This window comes from Armigeres subalbatus, chromosome 3 (assembly GCF_024139115.2).
Source record: "Armigeres subalbatus isolate Guangzhou_Male chromosome 3, GZ_Asu_2, whole genome shotgun sequence".
Taxonomy (NCBI): domain Eukaryota; kingdom Metazoa; phylum Arthropoda; class Insecta; order Diptera; family Culicidae; genus Armigeres; species Armigeres subalbatus.
Window position 1 is genome coordinate 19,857,939 of NC_085141.1, and position 22,749 is coordinate 19,880,687.

At 40.5% G+C, this 22,749-nt stretch overlaps 1 protein-coding gene across 1 annotated transcript in view; it reads left to right on the top strand.

Moving 5' to 3' along the window:
* Positions 1-22,749, top strand: part of LOC134227659 (chitin synthase chs-2-like) — an 85,361-nt gene that overhangs the window by 29,096 nt on the left and 33,516 nt on the right. Inside the window, exons 2-4 of the mRNA XM_062709311.1 lie at positions 8,604-8,839; positions 8,911-9,405; positions 9,482-9,672. Of these exons, the coding sequence (XP_062565295.1) occupies positions 8,604-8,839; positions 8,911-9,405; positions 9,482-9,672 (922 nt within the window). The remainder of the gene's footprint in view (positions 1-8,603; positions 8,840-8,910; positions 9,406-9,481; positions 9,673-22,749) is intronic.

A 22,749-nucleotide genomic window follows, 5' to 3' on the forward strand; every position in this document is an offset into this window, starting at 1 on the left:
AGCTCCATAATCCTCGGTCTTGGGCGATGCCCAAGTAACCAAAAGTTCCTTTAAAAGTACGTTTTTCGATTAATCAGCTTGACTGAAGTGGCTATATAGCTTTCTAAGCAGCCAGAATTTTAAGTCGTTGAACAAACCTGAAAGTTCCCTAACGAAGTTGTAGAGCCTTCTAAGCAACTTCTAAAAGAACTTGTGAAAAATTATTTTCCAGGTGGTTAAAATTATATTTTTTTTCTGAGTGTTGGAAGGGGAATTGTCAAAGTCAATTTTTATTTATTTATTTGTTTGTCTCTTTCTTGCTCCTCTCCTCCTGATGGTGGTTTTGAACTCGATGTCTCAGTCCCTGCATAATCCGATGCGCCAGGCGACATATTCGAATGAGTGAGTAATGTCACTTACTGATTAAGTGCAAGTAATCTTCTATGCCAACATGATGAAATTTGAATTGTAGTCTTTGCATCTACACATCACAACACCTCGATAGTGTAGTGGTCAGCAATTGTGGCTGTAATGCAAAGTATGCGTGTTCGAATCCCAGTTCATCCTTATTTTTTTATGACTGCGTTAAATAAATATATTATGAAGAAACAATTTTTCGAAGTTTTTATGACGCTATTAGGAAGCTTTTATTCTACTTTGTAGTTGTTAGAAAGCACCTTTAGAACTTCTTTAGAACTTGAAGTTGCTTAAAGTTCACATTGGAACTTTTGGAATCCGGCCTTATTTAGCCTCTTAATCAGCTAGAAAGTGCTCTCGGAACTTTATATGAACTCATAGCAACTCCAAAAGGGATTTTATTATGCAATGACGAACTTTTGGTTGCTTGGGTGTTCCTCCACTTTCCACGAACGTTTAGGGTCCCCAGGTCGGATTCCAGCGCGTGCAGCCAGTTTGTTCGCCGGCCTCTATCTGGTTCTCTGTTGAATATTGGTTTCGCTATTCTTTCTTCCGACATTCGCACTAAGTGACCAGCCCGCTGAAGTCTGCCGTATTTAATATGATTCACAATATTTTCTTCTTTGTATACTTGATACAGCTCATGATACCTGCGTCTGCACCACACACCATTTTCTAGTTTCCCTCCGAGTATTACACAATTTATTTAAATTTATCCAGTATTTTTCAATCTTGAAGTAAACATTTTCTGTTTTTCGATTACATTACTAAATTAATTATTATTATACTATATACATATGAAAATGTGTTCTCGTAATCATATTTTGTTATTTTATTAATAAAAACTGACATTTTAATGGGTAAAATAAAACATCCTAAACAGAAAGAATCAACTAGCTTTTCTTAGCAAATATTTCATTCTATGTTCAACACAATAAAACAGAAGATAATGAGATATCTACTTTTTAGATTAAACAAATTCGCATTGAGCAAAAGCACCAATGGATCGACAAGTAATATAAACTTTTTATTTTACGTAATGTTATACAAACTGAAAGTTAATCTTTGGAAAACATGCCACCGAGTCTTTGTTTTTGTATTTAAAATTATTCAAGAGTAATTTTGAATTCCTAGTTTCGTGTGTTCCGCTTCTTTGCATCGATCAGATCAGTTCATTCCAAATTATTCTAACACAATTGTGTTCTAAGTGCAGCAATCTTGCCCGTTGAACCAATTTAATTCGGTTGCGGTTGTCTTTCTTTAAAAAAAAAATGATCGGTTTTAGATCATATTCTGCACAAATTGGTCGTCGTTAAAACCCTAGATAAACACGAAACAATGTGAAAACTAATCTACACCATCTAGCAACTACCGTACAGTAAATGGGATATTACGGGAGACCTAGCAACAAGAACTCCGGGACGGTTCCGCTACCACCAGATTAAAGTCTAGATTGCTGGGCCTCCCTGGACCCCTTCTTGATGCCGTCCCACCCATCTTCGACCTTGTACTCCCCAGACTGGATCCGGTTGTAGACTTCCTTGGTGACTAAACTGAACGCTTCCCGGACGTTCACACCGGTCCGCGCCGAAGTTTCGACGAATATCAATCCGTTCTGTTCGGCGAATGATCGTGCCTCCTCGACACTGACCTCAGAAGCCTGTTTGAACCCCATTATTGACTAGATCCAATTTGCAGTCGAATCTTAGCTACATTTTTCTCGTCCGTCACTCTCCATCAAACCAACCATTTCGTTTTCGTCGCCCGAGCAGCACAACTCAGGCAAAAATAGTAGCAGCAACTTGATTGTGACTAAATCTGGTCACATATGTGTTGCAGTAACCTAGGTGGAACATGTGTGCTGCAAGGGCGCTGTGCAGTGCCTAACACTTCCTGCGCTGTTGTAGTCACAGCTTCGTGGATATTTTCCCACAATCTGTTGACATCGCCAGATCTGGAAGCATCTCCTATCTGCTCGTCTAGCTTCTGGTGGTACTGTTCAGCAACTCCTTCAACTCCCCCCGTAACGCTGGGTACACACATTTCCGTGGTGTGTTACGGTGTAAGATCTACCATGGTCACATTGTCACACGAATACCTTCCCCAGTATCCAACTCCGTGGTACTTATGAGGGTGTCGCTGAGTCGGGGGCCTCTCATTGAGTAAGTACTACATCAACACTTTCTTCCCCTCCCTAGTTACGGTAAAGATGGGCGTGGCCAGGAGTAGTAATCCTCATGCTTTTGGGATTTTTATCCTAGATTGAAATCAAGGAGCACAACCACCTTGATTTCTGATAGCAATCTGAATAAGGATTTCAAAAGAAAAACATGAGTATCACTAGTGTCCTATCTACGAAGTACACCGTAACTATGCTATGCTACTGTTCAGCAACTCCTTCAACTGACAAGCGTTGGATAATGAAATGCATTGTTCTGTTGTTAAAAAATCTCATTTTTCTTCCCAAACTTTGATCAAAAATCGTATCGGATATCCCTCAACCTCATAACTGTGGATACTAGAGTGGGGCGCAGTTATATGGAAAAACGCAAACTTCGTCCAATCAAGTGAGATCAAGGTTTTTCTGAATCGTTTTGGGACCCCAATCAACTGTGCAAAATATGGGCTCGATTGGTTGCAACCTCGCATGCCGCATCGCGTTTCAAATTTACATGGAGATTAGTATGGGAAAACGTACTTTTTTACATTTTTGCTCGTAGCGGCTTCAATTTATCATCAATCACGTGACTCAATACGTTAGCATCTATTCTGGAAGATGCCTCTTCCAGGCAGTGGTGGCAGAATAAACGATTTTTTTCATATGGTTTGAACACTCAATGTTCTAAGCGTTGTAACTTATTTCGTGGACGTTCCAGCAACGTGCCTTCTTCAGCAAAGTTTTTCGGCATCCTTTGGATTATACTTTAACGCAATGTGCCACTTGGTTTACGATGAACTGAAGCCTCTAATAGTAGAAATGCAAAAATATACGTTCTCCCATACTAATTTCCATACAAACTTCAAACGCGATGCGGAAAGCGAGGAAGCAACCAATCGGTCCCAAATTCTGCACAGCTGCTCAGGACCTCAGGACTAAGGAATGGCTTCGAAAAACCATTGATTTGAAAAAATGACCATGACGCCCCACTCTAGTGGATACCCTTACGTCCGACGTCCGTTTTTCTTTTACAAAACAAACAAAATACCCCAGTCAGTCAAAAGCCCCTAGCAACACACATATTCCACATAGGTTACTGCAACTCATATGTGACCAGATTTAGTAACAATCAAGTTGCTGCAAATAGATTTTCCTGACCTGTGCTGTTCGGGGCCGCTTGGTACGGTTTGACTGAACCCCGACTATTTTAGACTTACATGTTTTTATTACCTTTATCGAGAAAGGCAATATTGCCACTAGGTGAATTAATCAGGGGTTAGGAGTTAGAACTGTACATGAACCATTTACTTAGTTCAACGTCTAGACAATTGATTAGTGGAGTGGCTTTCCAGGTTAGGTTTCTGGTTAGGCAAAACAGATACCCAGCTTACCGTCCTCAATAAGTGACGAGCTTACCCCTTGTTCGATAGCTCGATTAGGCTATCCATGAGGACATTCAGCGATGGGACTGACAATCGAAATCAAAACAAAGTGTGTATGCAGTTGAATGGAATTCACTTCTGGTGTAAACCGCGCTTAACAATTTCCTTCGGATTGTTCTGTCAGTCCGGTCAGAATCTGTCAAAAAATCAAGGTAAACAAAAATCGTCAGCTGATCGCAGCTGTCTTATGGATTGCCTTATAAGGACTGTTAATTGCACTCGTCGTGAGATTGACCGCCAGATAAACAGGGACACAGCACGTAATGTTATCCACTCCAATTTCTTCTTCTAGTTCAAATCCGATGACAGTCATTCAACAGATATTTACACACAATCAACATATACTTTAATTTTCTTAAATTGAACACTTAGAGTACAAACTTTATTGAAAACTAGCACAATTGAAACTTATAATAATTCAAATTAAATTCTACTAGTCGTTCACCACTTTTCTATTTCGGTTCGATGATGATGGCGGTGATGTGACGGTGTCGCTGATATTGTGAGTCCCAGCTCCCATGGCTGCTCGTCTTAAATAGCGGGTGTCTCCATCTTGCTTGTATCAGTTCCCAGAAGAAAAGTCTGCCTACATCATAGTATGTGTGCATGCTGTTGGTTGGTCGCTCTTCAAATGTAGATGGCCCGTCGATACTTTTCGCAACAGATTTGTGTGCGAACACCCCTGAAACTATATTTGACCCCGGGAGTCCTGCTACGTCCCAGAAGAAGATGTGCCTAAGCCCCAAGCTGCTGGTCTAGAGCCAACGGCAGCTTCCGGGGTGGGCACACAAGACCTCTTTTCTCCCGGGTCCCAGGGCGTTGTTTGAAAGGGAGAGTTTTCGGTGGGGTGGTCCTAATAAAAAATAAGTTGATTTACCTTTTAAGCTTTTTATTCGGTGGCTATACGGGTGACGGTGAGCTTCGCAACACTGCTTTGGCGAGATATCAGTGGAGAGATGGCAGCGGCGGGCGACCAGATGAGTGAGGGTCGGGTAGTGGCTTCTCGAAAGCCGATAATGGCGAGGAACGTAGAAGCGGCGACGGTGATGCGGAGTGAAGTGGGCTTTGCGATGGATGAATGGCGGCTGGATCACGGCCTGTCGAGGAACGCCAACGGCGGCTTCAATCAAAGATGGCGTTAGCTTGATGACGGCCCGAACAGCACACATGTTGCACAAAGGTTTCTGTGACCCATATGCAATCGAATTCAGTCACATAAGAGTTGCTGCAACCAAATCGGACTGGATTGTGCTGCTAGGCGGCCGACTGATGGCCTGTCAAGGGCGGCACGATGATGGCGTTGGCGGCGGATGGCTTCAATATAAGCGGAGCTTAGCAAGCGTGTAGTGTTGGCCAGTCGAAAGTTTCTGGCGGCATGAAGTGGCTTCAGGGAAGCAAACAGTGAGAGGTCTGGAACTGGCTTGATGTCGATGAAAGTCCCACGGTTGGCGGACGGTTTCGGCGTGGAAAGACTGCCGTAGCGCAACGCGGCGTAGTTGGTGACAGCAAGAAAATGGCTTGGATGGTGGATCGTTGGCAGCCATGGCGTCCCATGGGAAAGGTTCCTTCATCAGTGCTGCCACCTGGAAAAGTTTAGAGAAAAAGTAGAACCATGGAAATTTGACATGGCATGATATAGAAAATGAGAATTGAAATGTCTCTAGAACGTTTTAGAATTTTTTTTGTCAAACAATTTTTAGTTAGTGGGGTTAGAAATTCAACAATCTTAAGCATTAACTGCTTATTCGAAAAAAATATAAAAATCGAGATATCATGTCTATTTTGTGTGCTTTTAGAATTCTAACCCCGTAAACCAAGATTTTTTTGAGAAATGTCCTTAATTTTTGTTTTATAACAAAAATATACTTCATTTCCTATACCACACCGTGTGAAATTTCAATGCTTCTACCTTTTCTCTCGATGACAGCTGGTGGTCTTCTCTTCCCCTATGACTTGGACGGCCTCAAAATCCTTCTCCCTGTCGCCTTGACAACGATTTCCACCTTGCGGTCTCGGTGGCAGTCCACTCGAACGAATTACCTCGAAAAAACACTTTTTTTTCTCAACGAGTGATCTGTCGAAAATCACGACCGTATCATCGTTCGGTCACACGTCCAATCCATCCCTCATCTCTTTTTTTCGTCTCCACCTTTTCCACAGAGCAAAATCTCCCATCCCCCACTCGGTACTCACTCTCGCTACATCCAATTTCGCATTTGTTCTGCCTCATCACCCGTTATCGTTGCTTTTGGTAACCATCGTCACCGCAGCAAAACGAGCGAATTTTGAATTGCCCGTTGATTAATATTTGATCAAAATTCAACCCTACGACCCCACACCATTACTAAAAAAGTTACCGTTCGGTAACACCCCTAAGCCCAATTTATTTTCTAAAAGCAACATGATAATTTTTTTATCATATGCACCTTTCCGACAGCAAAGAGTACACAAAAGATTGTGTGTATGAAAAAATTGATTTTCTGGAGGCATTTTTAACATAAAAGCTTAAAATTTAACAATGAAATATTATACTCGGCAATGCGGCGGCGGTGTTTGCACTTGTTTTGTTAATTTTCTTTACTTTTGACAGTTCATCGTAGGTGTTATGTGATTCAGAATAGCAAAGCAAATAAAAGCTAACATGACATGTAAAAGTCGGGGTCGACGGGCTTACCAACATTCGCCTACTATACTACCAACGCCTTCGTGCTGCTGTGTTCACTCTGTGTCGAATCTCGTTTGAACTGAGGATTAGATCTAAACCCGCAAGTTGCCTGATTCTGATGTCTGTGCTTGCGATGCATGTAAGGAATCGGTTGGTTTACCTGTTTCGCAACTTTTTACCAATTATCTATAACAAATAGTTGAGAATCAGCATTTTCAGAACTATACAAAGAAGCGTTGACTCTTCCTTGATCGAATGGCCCAAAAAAAATTAAAACCCGTCTAGAAACGGCTGAAATATTAACGTTCAAAGTCTATCATATTTTCGTGACGGTCTTCGATTTTCGCAATCGCAATGTGTACCCCAATATTAAAAACACAATCGTAATCCTACGTCAAAAGATGGGCGAACCGTTGCTGAGTAGCACAAGGTCTGCAGTCTCGAACGATTCAAGTAGGGCGATAGCTAAAGTATAAGTCATAGAATCCAAATTTCGACAGGGTTGGTGCAGTAGTTTTGATGTTGTGAGGGACACAAGGCGGCCCAATCGGCACATCAAAGCTTCGGTAACAACAGTTTGGGTCGTGAAGGGATTACTCATACTTCGTTAATTGAGCTTCAATCAACAAAAACCAACAAATTGTGGTCATGTCACTGGTAGTATTTAACTTCCATCATAACACTCAAATGAGTGATATACTGAACATTATACAACCAATTTTAGTTGCATATTGGTCATTATAGCACTCTATAAAATGATGTAAAATAGTAGGCCTTTTTATCACTCGAGCACAAACTGTACAAACCAGTATTATGAATCGGATTTCAAAAAGCACACTTTCGTACCGGAAAAGCCATTGATAACGTTTTATTTCAACTACTGGGAAATGGATTAAGGTATCATTATTTAGTTCTGCAAAAACCATTTCAATACTATTCCGCGATCACCTTCAAAAATTAATAATAAATTCGTCTAAATGTACACCGTGAATCGTTCTCACGGTTCTCACTTAAGAAACTACGCATAATGACGAGCAATATCCTAAAGTCCGGTTCTGATAAATCAATTGGCTCATAAATTCTGCGGCTGCATTTACCAACTTCTCTAGTCAGAATGGTATGCGTCTGACTATAGTTAGGCATCACTAACTGTCGGTTATGCAGAACTTCATAATGGATTTATACGTACAGTGATATGCATTTGTCTTTCAACATGGCAATGTTTATTATTTTTAGGGAAGGCTTGAGGCTTGACGTTTGTATCCCGTAGTAATTTGGCTCAGCCAATATAATAAGCAGGCAGTGTATTTCTAGCACAGTGCATATTCTAAGTTACCCAATAATAAAACATACAATAAGTGTTTTAAGCGCCATATGAAAAAAGTATGATCAATTCTTGCACAAATCCGTGATGAGTTTAGCTTAGCTTGATTGATTGTACAAATCGTTATTTCTGGTTGTGAAACTATTCTGTCCTTGTGGATACAAATTGGGATGCTACTATTCATATGTCTACCACTGTACTGTCTCGAAAGTACTTACTCTCAACAGAAAGGGTGCCGTATTCCGGATGCGAAACAATCCCAAAGCAGTGGTGCGAACTCGTGCCATCCATACATCATGGTTTCCGATCTTGACCATTTGTCTGACCTAAGATGCTATGCTTTAGATGCAAATGTGGCTGTGCGTCTGTACAAGTGTGTACACGTGTTTCTCTGCCGAGGAGGATTATAATTTCCCATATTTATCAGCTGACCTTTTCGACAAGCCCGTTTATCATCGGCCCTGCTAACTGGAGCAGCAGCAATCAGCTAACAGTACTTCCTGCTCGTCTGCTAAGCCAGAATGCGAATAAATTTATCGTACCCCATAAGCTGTAATTAAATTCTGTTTGATATTTTGATTAATGCAAACCGCTTCCGTTCCGTTACCCCTCCCCCAGAGTTCAGCAGGACAACAAACTATGGGACTCATTCCAAGATCCACCGGTGCAGCAGACGTCCGGTTCAGCTGCCAGTCAGGAGTATCTGAGTGTGTTCATCAAATGCCTCAAAGTGTTTACGTACATCTTCGTCTTCCTGGTGACCTTGGCCGCTGCTTGCTTCTCCAAAATGTCCTTCCTGTTGATGGCGGCGAACATAAAAGAGGGAGTGAAAAACAGATACTGTGACGTCCGGCGTACGTTTATTGCCTTTCCACAAGGGTAATGACCATATTAACTTTGGAATCTCATTAATCTTCATCCACAGAACCAGACAAACAGTTCGAGGCTATTATTCCAACAGAGCAACGGATCGGGTGGATGTGGGCCATCATCATCTCGTTCACCATTCCAGAGGTTGGCACATTGATTCGTTCTGCCCGCATCTGCTTCTTCAAGAACATTCCTCGGCCATCATTCGGTCAGTTGACCGCAGTTGCCCTCATGGAAGGTTTCCACGTGACCGGTCTGGCCATGTTGGCGTTCCTCATCTTTCCCAATCTGGACTCGGTGAAGGCAGTGATGCTAACCAACTGTATCTGTTTAGTGCCGGCAATTCTTGGACTTTTTTCACGGTCTTCTGCGGAATCGAAGTTGCCATTCAAGTACACAATTGACGTGTTGGCAATCAGCGCTCAGTTGACGGGATTCGTAGTTTGGCCAATGCTGAATAATTCATTTGAGCTGTGGTTCATTCCGGTGGCTGTATTCCTAATTTCGTTTCACTGGTGGGAAAATTACCTTTCACTTAAAAGCTATTTCCGTAAGTCGCTTTTGTTCCAAGATACAACCAGAATCGCAAATCGAAATTCTAATCACAAGTCGTTTCAATTTTGCAGGACCATTGGCCACGTTGGCCACCATCCGGGAGAAGCTGACGGAATCTCGTTACTGCACCTATCTGTTCATATCACCGTTCAAAGTGTTGCTCTTCATGGCAGCCGGAGTGTATCTGTCCGGCCAAACGGTGCCAGATTTTTTCGCCATGTTCAACGCCGGCTGGGGAAACCACACCATTGTGGTCCGTGAGGTAGGACGAGTGCCCTGATTTCTATTCAAATGAAATGTCTTGCGAAGAACGTTGTTGTTGATGGGTCGCACGCATAGGCCCCCGCCCTGCAGCTCGGGGATCGTTTTTGCCTCTGTGAACGTGATTACATCAGCGCCCATCGGATTATCTCTTCCGTAGGTTTTTTTTCCAGTTGCCATCATCGAGCACTAGTACCGCATACCGATTTTTTCACACGCAGATGGGCTAGTTGTTGTTCCTCGAGGGAAAATGGGTGTGGCATGGAAAGCGAGTTACCATCAGCTTTTTTTCAGACTACACAGCCACTGATGATAGATATTCATTTGTGGTGCTTCGAAATACGACCATCAGTAGTAGATGAGTGCGATAGGAAAACGGGTAATCAATTTTCCAGTTGGCTGAGTGCGTCAATTTTCGTATGGTGTGACGTGCTTTAAAATACTTACCGGTTCTGTCATCGAATATTCATAGTTTTGAAACCAAAAAGTTTTGCAGTCGAATGAATTTGATTTTATAAATTTTTTAGAAGTTGTATTGCCACCTTCAACTGAAAGATTTGAAAGGGTTGAATGCGTCTGCAGATAAATAAAATATGTATCTTTTCTAGATTTTTGACTTGCGCGGAATTGATTTTTATACCGAGAGCAAGATATAACACTTATCGTTTTTACATTCGTCAACTAAGATTAAAAAAAAAGCTCAGAGGTGCAACCCAATCCGGTTGTACGCAAAGGTGATGTAGGACCACGTAGCTATACGAAATCGATGATATTTATTAACATTGCTAGACCTCGATCAAAAATATAAACACTCTCGTGACAGAGCATGAAAGCATAGACAAACAGAATCAAACTAAAAAAAACTCAAAAAATTCAAACAAACAATCAAACTCATCGTCGTATGAACACTTACGACATCTTTTGTATTCACTAAGTTGGGCAAATCACGAACTAGATGGCGATAGTGAGCAAACGTCAAACTCGAGCATATCTGATCCGCTCGTCACGAGTGATCGATTGGCCAACTAACGATTATTCAATCTGACCAGTAAATCAGAGAGCGATGAAAATTTCACGAGTGTTGTGTTTGTTTGTCTGTGATGAAAATGTGCAATATCTGCTGTACGGAATTGATTGTTTACCTATTTTAAGGTTTGTCAGAATGAATTCCTGGGGGAATTCAGAATGAATTCCTGGGGGAATTCAGAATGAATTCCTGGGGGAATTCAGAATGAATTCCTGGGGGAATTCAGAATGAATTCCTGGGGGAATTCAGAATGAATTCCTGGAGGAATTCAGAATGAATTCCTGGAGGAATTCAGAATGAATTCCTGGAGGAATTCAGAATGAATTCCTGGAGGAATTCAGAATGAATTCCTGGAGGAATTCAGAATGAATTTCTGGAGGAATTCAGAATGAATTCCTGGAGGAATTCAGAATGAATTCCTGGGGAATTCAGAATGAATTCCTGGGGAATTCAGAATGAATTCCTGGGGAATTCAGAATGAATTCCTGGGGAATTCAGAATGAATTCCTGGGGAATTCAGAATGAATTCCTGGGGAATTCAGAATATATTCCTGGGGAATTCAGAATGAATTCCTGGGGAATTCAGAATGAATTCCTGGAGGAGTTCAGAATGAATTCCTGGAGGAGTTCAGAATGAATTCCTGGAGGAGTTCAGAATGAATTCCTGGGGGAATTCAGAATGAATTCCTGGGGGAATTCAGAATGAATTCCTGGAGGAATTCAGAATGAATTCCTGGAGGAATTCAGAATGAATTCCTGGAGGAATTCAGAATGAATTCCTGGAGGAATTCAGAATGAATTCCTGGAGGAATTCAGAATGAATTCCTGGAGGAATTCAGAATGAATTCCTGGAGGAATTCAGAATGAATTCCTGGAGGAATTCAGAATGAATTCCTGGAGGAATTCAGAATGAATTCCTGGAGGAATTCAGAATGAATTCAGAATGAATTCCTGGAGGAATTCAGAATGAATTCCTGGAGGAATTCAGAATGAATTCCTGGAGGAATTCAGAATGAATTCCTGGAGGAATTCAGAATGAATTCCTGGAGAAATTCAGAATGAATTCCTGGAGGAATTCAGAATGAATTCCTGGAGGAATTCAGAATGAATTCCTGGAGGAATTCAGAATGAATTCCTGGGGGAATTCAGAATGAATTCCTGGGGGAATTCAGAATGAATTCCTGGGGGAATTCAGAATGAATTCCTGGAGGAATTCAGAATGAATTCCTGGGGGAATTCAGAATGATTCAGAATGAATTCCTGGGGGAATTCAGAATGAATTCCCGGGGGGAATTCAGAATGAATCCCCGGGGGAATTCAGAATGAATTCCTGGAGGAATTCAGAATAAATTCCTGGAGGAATTCAGAATGAATTCCTGGGGAAATTCAGAATGAATTCCTGAGGGAATTTAGAATAAATTCCGGGGGAAATTCAGAATGAATTTCTGGGAAAACTCAGAATGAATGCCTGAGAAAATTCGGAATGAATTCCTGGAAAGATTCAGAATGAATTCCTGGGGGAATTCAGAATGAATTTCTGGGGAAATTCAGAATGAATTCCTGGGGAAATTCAGAATGAATTCCAGGGAATATTCAGAATGAATTCCTGGGGGAATTCAGAATGAATTCTGGGGAATTCAGAATGAATTCCTGGGGGAATTCAGAATGAATTCCTGGGGAATTCAGAATGAATTCCGGGTGGAATTTAGAATGAATTCTGGGGAATTCAGAATGAATTCCTGGGGAATTCAGAATGAATTCCTGGGGAATTCAGAATGAATTCCTGGGGAATTCAGAATGAATTCTGGGGAATTCAGAATGAATTCTGGGGAATTCAGAATGAATTCCTGGGGAATTCAGAATGAATTCTGGGGAATTCAGAATGAATTCTGGGAATTCAGAATGAATTCCTGGGGAATTCAGAATGAATTCCTGGGAATTCAGAATGAATGAATTCCTGGGGAATTCAGAATGAATTCCTGGGGAATTCAGAATGAATTCCTGGGGAATTCAGAATGAATTCTGGGGAATTCAGAATGAATTCCTGGGGAATTCAGAATGAATTCCTGGGGAATTCAGAATGAATTCCTGGGGAATTCAGAATGAATTCCTGGGGAATTCAGAATGAATTCTGGGGAATTCAGAATGAATTCCTGGGGAATTCAGAATGAATTCCTGGGGAAATTCAGAATGAATTCCTGGGGAATTCAGAATGAATTCCTGGGAATTCAGAATGAATTCCTGGGAATTCAGAATGAATTCTGGAGAATTCAGAATGAATTCTGAGGAATTCAGAATGAATTCTGGAGGAATTCAGAATGAATTCCTGGAGAATTCAGAATGAATTCTTGGAGAATTCAGAATGAATTCCTGAGGGGAATACAGAATGAATTCTTTGCGGAATTCAGAATGGATTCCTGGTGAAATTAAAAATCAATTCCTGGGGGAATTCCGAATGAATTCCTGGGGGAATTCAGAATGAATTCCTGGGGGAATTCAGAATGAATTCCTGGAGGAATTCAGAATGAATTCCTGGGGGAATTCAGAATGAATTCCTGGGGGAATTCAGAATGAATTCCTGGGGGAATTCAGAATGAATTCCTGGGGGAATTCAGAATGAATTCCTGGGGGAATTCAGAATGAATTCCTGGGGGAATTCAGAATGAATTCCTGGAGGAATTCAGAATGAATTCCTGGAGGAATTCAGAATGAATTCCTGGGGGAATTCAGAATGAATTCCTGGGGGAATTCAGAATGAATTCCTGGAGGAATTCAGAATGAATTCCTGGAGGAATTCAGAATGAATTCCTGGAGGAATTCAGAATGAATTCCTGGGGGAATTCAGAATGAATTACTAAGGGAATTCAAAATGAATTCCGTTGGGGATTAAGAATGAATTACTGGGGGAATTCAGAATGAATTCCTGGGGGAATTCAGAATGAATTCCTGGGGGAATTCAGAATGAATTCCTGGGGGAATTCAGAATGAATTCCTGGGGAATTCAGAATGAATTCTGGGGAATTCAGAATGAATTCCTGAGGAATTCAGAATGAATTCCTGAGGAATTCAGAATGAATTCTGGGGAATTCAGAATGAATTCCTGGGAATTCAAAATGAATTCCTGGGAGCATTCAAAATGAATTCCTGAGGGAATTCAAAATGAATTCCTGGGGAAATTCAGAATGAATTCAGAAGGAATTCAGAATGAATTCAGAATGAATTCCTGGGGGAATTCAGAATGAATTCCTGGGGGAATTCAGAATGAAATCCTTGGGAATTCGAAATGAATTCCTGGGAGAGTTCAAAATGAATTCCTGGGAGAATTCAAAATGAATTCCTGGGGGAATTCAAAATGAATTCCTGGGGAATCAGAATTCAGAATGAATTCTGGAGAATTCAGAATGAATTCTGGAATTCAGAATGAATTCTGGAGGAATTCAGAATGAATTCCTGAGGAATTCAGAATGAATTCCTGAGCAGAATGAATTCCTGAATTCAGAATGAATTCCTGAATTCAGAATTCTGAGAATGAATTCCTGGGAATTCAGAATAAATTCCCGGAGAATTCAGAATGAATTCCTGGGGAATCAAGAATGAATTCTGGAGAATTCAGAATGAATTCCTGGAAATTCAGAATGAATTCCTGAAATCAGAATGAATTCAGAATGAATTCCTGGGGAATTCAGAATGAATTCCTGAGGAATCCAAGAATGAATTCCTGGGAATTCAGAATGAATTCAGAATTCAGAATGAATTCTGGAGAATCAGAATGAATTCTGGGGAATTCAGAATGAATTCCTGAAATCAGAATGAATTCAGAATCAGAATGAATTCCTCAGAATGAATTCTGAATTCAGAATGATTCTGAATTCAGAATGAATTCCTGAATTCAGAATCAGAATCCTGAAGTAGGGGTACTGTTGAAACCAAATTCCTGGTACCTGGTGCTGGGAATTTGGTCATCAGTACCTGCTAAGTTGCGGTGGACGACGGAGGTCCTTCGTAGCTTAGTAGGGAAAGCACCTGTCATGCGAACTGGGGTCGTGGGATCAAACCCCACCGAAGGGGCGGTTACCCTCCAATACCTTTTCCGAACTAAATCTATCACATGTTGTACATATGCATAATCAAGTTTCAGACATAGTAATTCATTCTGAATTCCCCCAGGAATTCATTCTGAATTCCCCCAGGAATTCATTCTGAATTCCCCCAGGAATTCATTCTGAATTCCCCCAGAAATTCATTCTGAATTCTCCCAGGAATTCATTTTGAATTCCCTCAAGAATTCATTTTGAATTTCCCCAGAATTCATTCCTGAATTTCCCCAGGAATTCATTCTGAATTTCAGGAATTCATTCTAAATTCCCCAAAAATTCATTCTGAATTTCAGGAATTCATTCTGAATTTCAGGAATTCATTCTGAATTTCCAGGAATTCATTCTGAATTTCAGGAATTCATTCTGAATTCCCAGGAATTCATTCTGAATTCTCCAGGTATTCATTCTGAATTCTCCAGGTATTCATTCTGAATTCCTCCAGGTATTCATTCTGAATTCCTCCAGGAATTCATTCTGAATTTCAGGAATTCATTCTGAATTCCCAGGAATTCATTCTGAATTCTAGGAATTCATTCTGAATTTCAGGAATTCATTCTGAATTCCAGGAATTCATTCTGAATTTCCCCAGGAATTCATTCTGAATTTCAGGAATTCATTCTGAATTCCAGGAATTCATTCTGAATTTCAGAATTCATTCTGAATTTCAGGAATTCATTCTGAATTTCAGGAATTCATTCTGAATTCCCCAGGAATTCATTCTGAATTTCCCAGGAATTCATTCCGAATTTCCCAGGAATTCATTCTGAATTTCCCCAGGAATTCATTCTGAATTTCCCAGAATTCATTCTGAATTCCAGGAATTCATTCTGAATCTTCCTCCAGGAATTCATTCTGAATCATCCTCCAGGAATTCATGCTGAATCTTCCTCCAGGAATTCATTCTGAATCTTCCTCCAGGAATTCATTCTGAATCTTCCTCCAGGAATTCATTCGGAATCTTCTTCCAGGAATTCATTCTGAATCTTCCTCCGGGAATTCATTCTGAATCTTCCTCCAGGAATTAATTCTGAATTCCTCCAGGAATTCATTCTGAATTCCTCCAGGAATTCATTCCGAATTCCTCCAGGAATTCATTCTGAAGTCCCCCAGGAATTCATTCTGAATTCCCCCAGGAATTGATTTCGAATTCCTCCAGGAATTCATTCCGAATTCTCCCAGTAATCTATTCCGAATTCCCCCAGGAATTCATTCGGAATTCCTCCAGAAATTCATTCGGAATTCCCCCAGGAATTAATTCTGAATTCCCCAAGGAATTCGTTCTGAATTCCCTCTAGAATTCATTCTGAATTCTCCAGAATTCATTCTGAATTCCTCCAGGAATTCATTCTGAATTCTCCAGGAATTCCTTCGGATTTCCTCCAGGAATTCATTCGGAATTCCCCCAGGAATTCATTCTGAATTCTCCCAGGAATTCATTCTGAATTCCCCCAGGAATTCATTCTGAATTCCCCCAGGAATTCATTTTGCATTCCCCCAGTAATTCATTCCGAATTCCTCCAGGAATTCATTCCGAATTCCTCCAGGAATCCATTCCGAATTCCCCAGGAATTCATTCTGAATTCCCCAGAATTCATTCTGAATTCCCAGGAATTCATTCTGAATTCCCAGGAATTCATTCTGAATTCCCCAGAATTCATTCTGAATTTCCCCAGAATTCATTCTGAATTCAGGAATTCATTCTGAATTCCCCAGGAATTCATTCTGAATTCCCCAGGAATTCATTCTGAATTTCAGGAATTCATTCTGAATTCCCCAGGAATTCATTCTGAATTCCCCAGGAATTCATTCTGAATTCTCCAGGAATTCATTCTGAATTCCTCCAGGAATTCATTCTGAATTCCTCCAGGAATTCATTCTGAATTCCAGGAATTCATTCTGAATTCCTCCAGGAATTCATTCTGAATTCCTCCAGGAATTCATTCTGAATTCCTCCAGGAATTCATTCTGAATTCCTCCAGGAATTCATTCTGAATTCTCCCAGGAATTCATTCTGAATTCCCCCAGGAATTCATTCTGAATTCCTCCAGGAATTCATTCTGAATTCCTCCAGGAATTCATTCTGAATTCCTCCAGGAATTCATTCTGAATTCCTCCAGGAATTCATTCTGAATTCCTCCAGGAATTCATTCTGAATTCCTCCAAGAATTCATTCTGAATTCCTCCAGGAATTCATTCTGAATTCCTCCAGGAATTCATTCTGAATTCCTCCAGGAATTCATTCTGAATTCCCCCAGGAATTCATTCTGAATTCCCCCAGGAATTCATTCTGAATTCCCCCAGGAATTCATTCTGAATTCTCTGAAAATTCATTCTGAATTCCTCCAGGAATTCATTCTGAATTCCTCCAGGAATTCATTCTGAATTCCTCCAGGAATTCATTCTGAATTCTCCGAAAATTCATTCTGAATTCCTCCAGGAATTCATTCTGAATTCTCCGAAAATTCATTCTGAATTCCCCCAGGAATTCATTCTGAATTCTCCGAAAGTTCATTCTGAATTTCCCCAGGAATTCATTCTGAATTCCCCCCGGAATTCATTTTGAATTCTCCCAGGAATTCATTTTGAATTCCCCAGGAATTCATTCTGAATTCCCAGAATTCATTCTGAATTCCCCAGGAATTCATTCTGAATTTCCCCAGGAATTCATTCTGAATTTCAGGAATTCATTCTGAATTCCCAGGAATTCATTCTGAATTCCCCAGAATTCATTCTGAATTCCCAGGAATTCATTCTGAATTTCCCCAGGAATTCATTCTGAATTTCCCAGGAATTCATTCTAAATTTCCCCAGAATTCATTCTGAATTTCTCCAGGTATTCATTCTGAATTTCCTCAGGAATTCATTCTGAATTTCCCCAGAATTCATTCTGAATTTCCCAGAATTCATTCTGAATTCCCCAGGAATTCATTCTGAATTCCCAGGAATTCATTCTGAATTCCCCAGGAATTCATTCTGAATTCCCCAGAATTCATTCTGAATTCCCCCAGGAATTCATTCTGAATTCCTCCAGGAATTCATTCTGAATTCCTCCAGGAATTCATTCTGAACTCATTCTGAATTCCTCCAGGAATTCATTCTGAATTCCCAGGAATTCATTCTGAATTCCTCCAGAATTCATTCTGATTTCTTCTGGAATTCATTCTGAATTCCACTTTGGAATTCATTCTGAATTTACCCTTTGAATTCATTCTGAATTCCCCCAGGTATTCATTCTGAATTCCTCCAGGATTCTGGATTCTGAATTCCTCCAGGATTCTGGATTCTGAATTCCTCCAGGATTCTGGATTCTGAATTCCTCCAGGATTCTGGATTCTGAATTCTCCTTCATTCTGAATTCCTCATTCATTCTGAATTCCTCCAGGAATTCATTCTGAATTCCTCCAGGAATTCATTCTGAATTCCTCCAGGAATTCATTCTGAATTCCTCCAGAATTCATTCTGAATTCCTCCAGGAATTCATGTGAATTCCTCCAGGAATTCATTCTGAATTCCTCCAGGAATTCATTCTGAATTCCTCCAGGAATTCATTCTGAATTCCTCCAGGAATTCATTCTGAATTCCTCCAGGAATTCATTCTGAATTCCTCCAGGAATTCATTCTGAATTCCTCCAGGAATTCATTCTGATACCAATACCTTTTCCGAACTAAATCTATCACATGTTGTACATATGCATAATCAAGTTTCAGACATAGTAATTAATTTCCACTCCGGGTGGCTTAATACCCGGCATATAGGCAATTAACTTTGAATGTACTGGTCAGAGTGAATTCCTGGGGAATTCAGAATGAATTCTTGGGATAGTTCAGAATGAATTCCTGGGGGGAAATCAGAATGAATTCCTGGGGTAAGTCGAAATGAATTCCGGGGAGAAGTCAGAATGAACTCCTGGGGAAATTCAGAATGAATTTCTGGGGGAATCAGAAATGAATTCTTGGTGGAACTTAGAATGAATTCCTGGGGGAATTCAGAATAAATTCCTGGGGAATTCAGAATGAATTCCTGGGGAATTCAGAATGAATTCCTGGGGAATTCAGAATGAATTCCTGGGAATTCAGAATGAATTCCTGGGGGATTCAGAATGATTTCCCTCAGGAATTCAGAGTGAACTCCTGGGGGAATTCAGAATAAATTCCTGTGGGAATTCAGAATGAATTCCTGGTGGAATTCAGAATGAATTCCTGGGGAATTCAAAATGAGATCCTGGTGAATTCAGAATGAATTCCTAGAGGAATTCAGAACGAGTTTCTGGGGAAATTCAGAATGAATTCCTGGGGGACTTTAGAATGAATTCCTGGGGGAATTCAGAATGAATTCCTGGGGGAATTCAGAAATAATTCCTGGGGGAATTCAGAAATATTTCCTGGGGGAATTCAGAATGAATTCCTGGGGGAATTCAGAATGAGTTCCTGGGGGAATTCAGAATGAATTCCTGGGAGAATTCAGAATGAAGTCCTGGAGGAATTCAGAATGAATTCCTGGGGGAATTCAGAATGAATTCCTGGGGGAATTCAGAATGAATTCTGAATTTCCCGGGAATTCAGAATGAATTCCTGGGAATTCAGAATGAATTCTGGGAATTCAGAATGAATTCTGGGGAATTCAGAATGAATTCTGGGAATTCAGAATGAATTCTGGCAGAATTCAGAATGAAGTCCTGGAGGAATTCAGAATGAATTCCTGGGGAATTCAGAATGAATTCCTGGGGAATTCAGAATGAATTCTGGGGAATTCAGAATGAATTCCTGGGAATTCAGAATGAATTCTGGGGAATTCAGAATGAATTCCTGGGGAATTCAGAATGAATTCTGGGAATTCAGGATGAATTCCTGGGGGAATTCAGAATTAATTCCTGGGGGAATTCAGAATTAATTTCTGGGGGAATTCAGAATGAATTCCTGGGGAACTCAGGATGAATTCTTTGGGGAATTCAGAATGAATGCCTGTGGGAATTCAGAAATAGTATTTACATGTCGTCTGTTTTAATTTAATTTAATATTTGTAGCTTTCGACGTTTTGCCTTTCTCGTACAACAAAGTTGTACCAGAAGGCTGTAATTTCACTCCAAAAATGTGTATGTGTGTAGCCCATAAATATTTTTTTTTGTTAAACGCGAAGTGAAACGAATATAGAAGAACTTGACAGGTTCGACAGAGCAAATTTCCTAATTGGACACTATTGTTTTTGTTTTTCAATAGATCAAGCAGTCTGGATAATATTTTTTTTAATCAATAAAAACATTCACACATTGAATCATTAATCATTTTCGCCTTGGCGCAACCCATTACTCTCATAATTGCGAATTTTTAAGGTGATTATAGAATAAAGTCAGAAATCGGCCATTTTGTAAACCACGTGCTTTTCCAATATGTTTTTTCAAGAGCACGAGATGAAAGATCCATAACGCGTATGGGGCTGAAATAATGGTAGATCGTTTGCTTAGTTATGCTGAACAATCATAATTTGAGTTTCGGCACTGTACGGAAACTATTACGCTAGATTTGGGACTTCACTTCACGGGCGGTAATAGCCGTAAAAAGCGAAGCAGTGCGGCGGTACGTTGGCCCTTGTCCCAGGAAGCGCGACACCCGCCGACGCAGCTCTCTCGAGGAAATCGGAGGCCGCCATCCCATTCGCAACTTTAGTTCGGCCATATTTGCACGAGCTTATCAACTACGCGCCATCCTGCAGCTAGGCGATTCTTCTGTCGCCGCCATCGTCAAGGGCAGCTTCACTGCCATTGCCACGAACCGTTCCGTTCCGAACCGGTTCGCCGCGGCGAAGAAGGGAACCTGCGCAGCTATGTGACTAGTGTGTAGACATATTCATGATCTTAAACGTACCTACCGTACCTACCCAAAACTGTGTTCAACCCGAAGCAAATAAACCCAATGAATTGTTGAGAAAAAAGATCGAGTAGTTCCGTTTTAGTTTTTTTTAATTGCAATGATCGCTAGGACATCGATCCGTTCCTACTTCGATTATTCACTTCGCAGAATTTTTCCCGGGACTTGTTAGTGAGTTGGAAGAGTTCAAGGGGAAGTAAATTAACTTGGGAGGTGGCCAAGCCTTTGGCGCAAAGCGTAATTCAAGGTTTCAGCTAGCGGCATTTGTGATGATTTTTTGGCATTTGTGATGATTTTTTTTATTCCTTTCTTTATTTGATGGGCACTCTGTGTTACTTAACCGCTACTGTGCCAAGATCTACTGTGGTATGCTGCTATACAGAATCCACACAGAAACTATTTTTAGATTTTCCATTACTCATGTATTGTTGTTGTTGCCAGTCCATCTCATCGTAAGTCCATTGTGTCCGTTTGTCCATACCGTGCATCCAATGATCGTTGCATTGTTCGGTTGCCATTTATCCGGGTAACGTTGGAGGAATGCCTCCGAGAAGAACAAGTTGTATGGGCTACGGATCCGACGACTGACGAGGGTTTTGGTGGAGGGTCTGGGGAATCGAACCCATGACCATCCACTTATAAGGCGAACGTGTAGCTAACAACGCTACGGGACCCCCTTTTTGTGAATATTGACCCCCATGCATTGAGCTGGGAGTGTTTTATTACTGCTCTCGACAATTTTGAATTCTCCCAGATTACTGCATGTACGGCCACGCTAGATTCTTTTATTTTCTGTGTTTCCACACCACTTCTGTGTTTGATAGATGTAAAGTACCATTTTGGCAAAATATCAGTGCCATCAGTCAGATCACGCGTGTAAAATGGCCTTCAACTGCCTTTTCCTGTTCCTTCACGACAAAATCCCTTAATCAACTGTCTTTACTTGAAAACAGAACAAATTAAAAAAAAAAAAACATTTAAAATTGCGCGAACAAACAAAAACAAAATAAACGCATCAAGAGGTTCTCCAATCCAACCCCCGAGGAATAGTTTGAAGAACAGTAATCAAATAATAAATTCAACTTATCCTCCCTTTTACAACTTTTGGGAAGCTGGATTGGAATACAGATAAGCACCTATTTGTCGGAACAAATCATACGTGTCAGCTTCAAACAAACCAAAAATACGCATCCAGCTCTAGCCGTTCTGTTTCCAAAGCCATTTCCCGCGCGCGGGACTTACACCACCGATCATAGATGCACAGAACCGCGGAAATCCTCTCGGAAAACTCATCGAACCATTAATGATACCAATAAATCCCGCTGCCGACGGCATTAATTTATCACGTTCATTTTTTCCCCGCAATATTCTATTTTTTTATCTGATGATGGTGATTCTCAATTGGATGAGGTTTTTTTTCTGTTTCATAGCAACGCGCATCATTGTGAATCCCCGGTATCAGGAGTAGTCCTTTGATGTTGTTTGCTGTTCCGCAGGCAATTGATACCTACTAAACACTTGTACTGGATCTATACTAACCCACTACTATTCGATGACGGCTTTGTGGGTGTTATGTGAGTCGAATAACTTTTTACATTTTTTTTTTGTGTAAATTGATTCAGTGTGCATTCCGTTCATGCTTTTATTTTTCATACGAGGCAATGGGTTTTTTACGCCTTCTATTTGTTGGTAAATTGGATCTCTGATGCGTGTTCGTTGACCAATTAGAACGTTGGCTGAACGCGTATTATTACCTCCAGTAGTACAACGGATTGATTAGAGTTCTTTATGTTTTGTTTCCCTTTGTTATAGTTTTACTGATACAGGCTATAACATAATATTATGAGGAAAAAGTTTGAATCACAAACCGACGTAACATTGATGAACAGCTTTATTCAACGTTTAACATTGTGTTTCGTTTACACTCAACAATGTCTCAAATTGGTTGCATCTGCTGCAGAACACTGAAATGCCAATGCCAAAATTTTTTGATCTTAAGAACTGTCGGAAATTCTCTAAGGAAGTAATAAGGATAAGTGTAAAAAACGACCCGAAAAATTGTAATTGAACATATTCCCAAGCAAGTTTA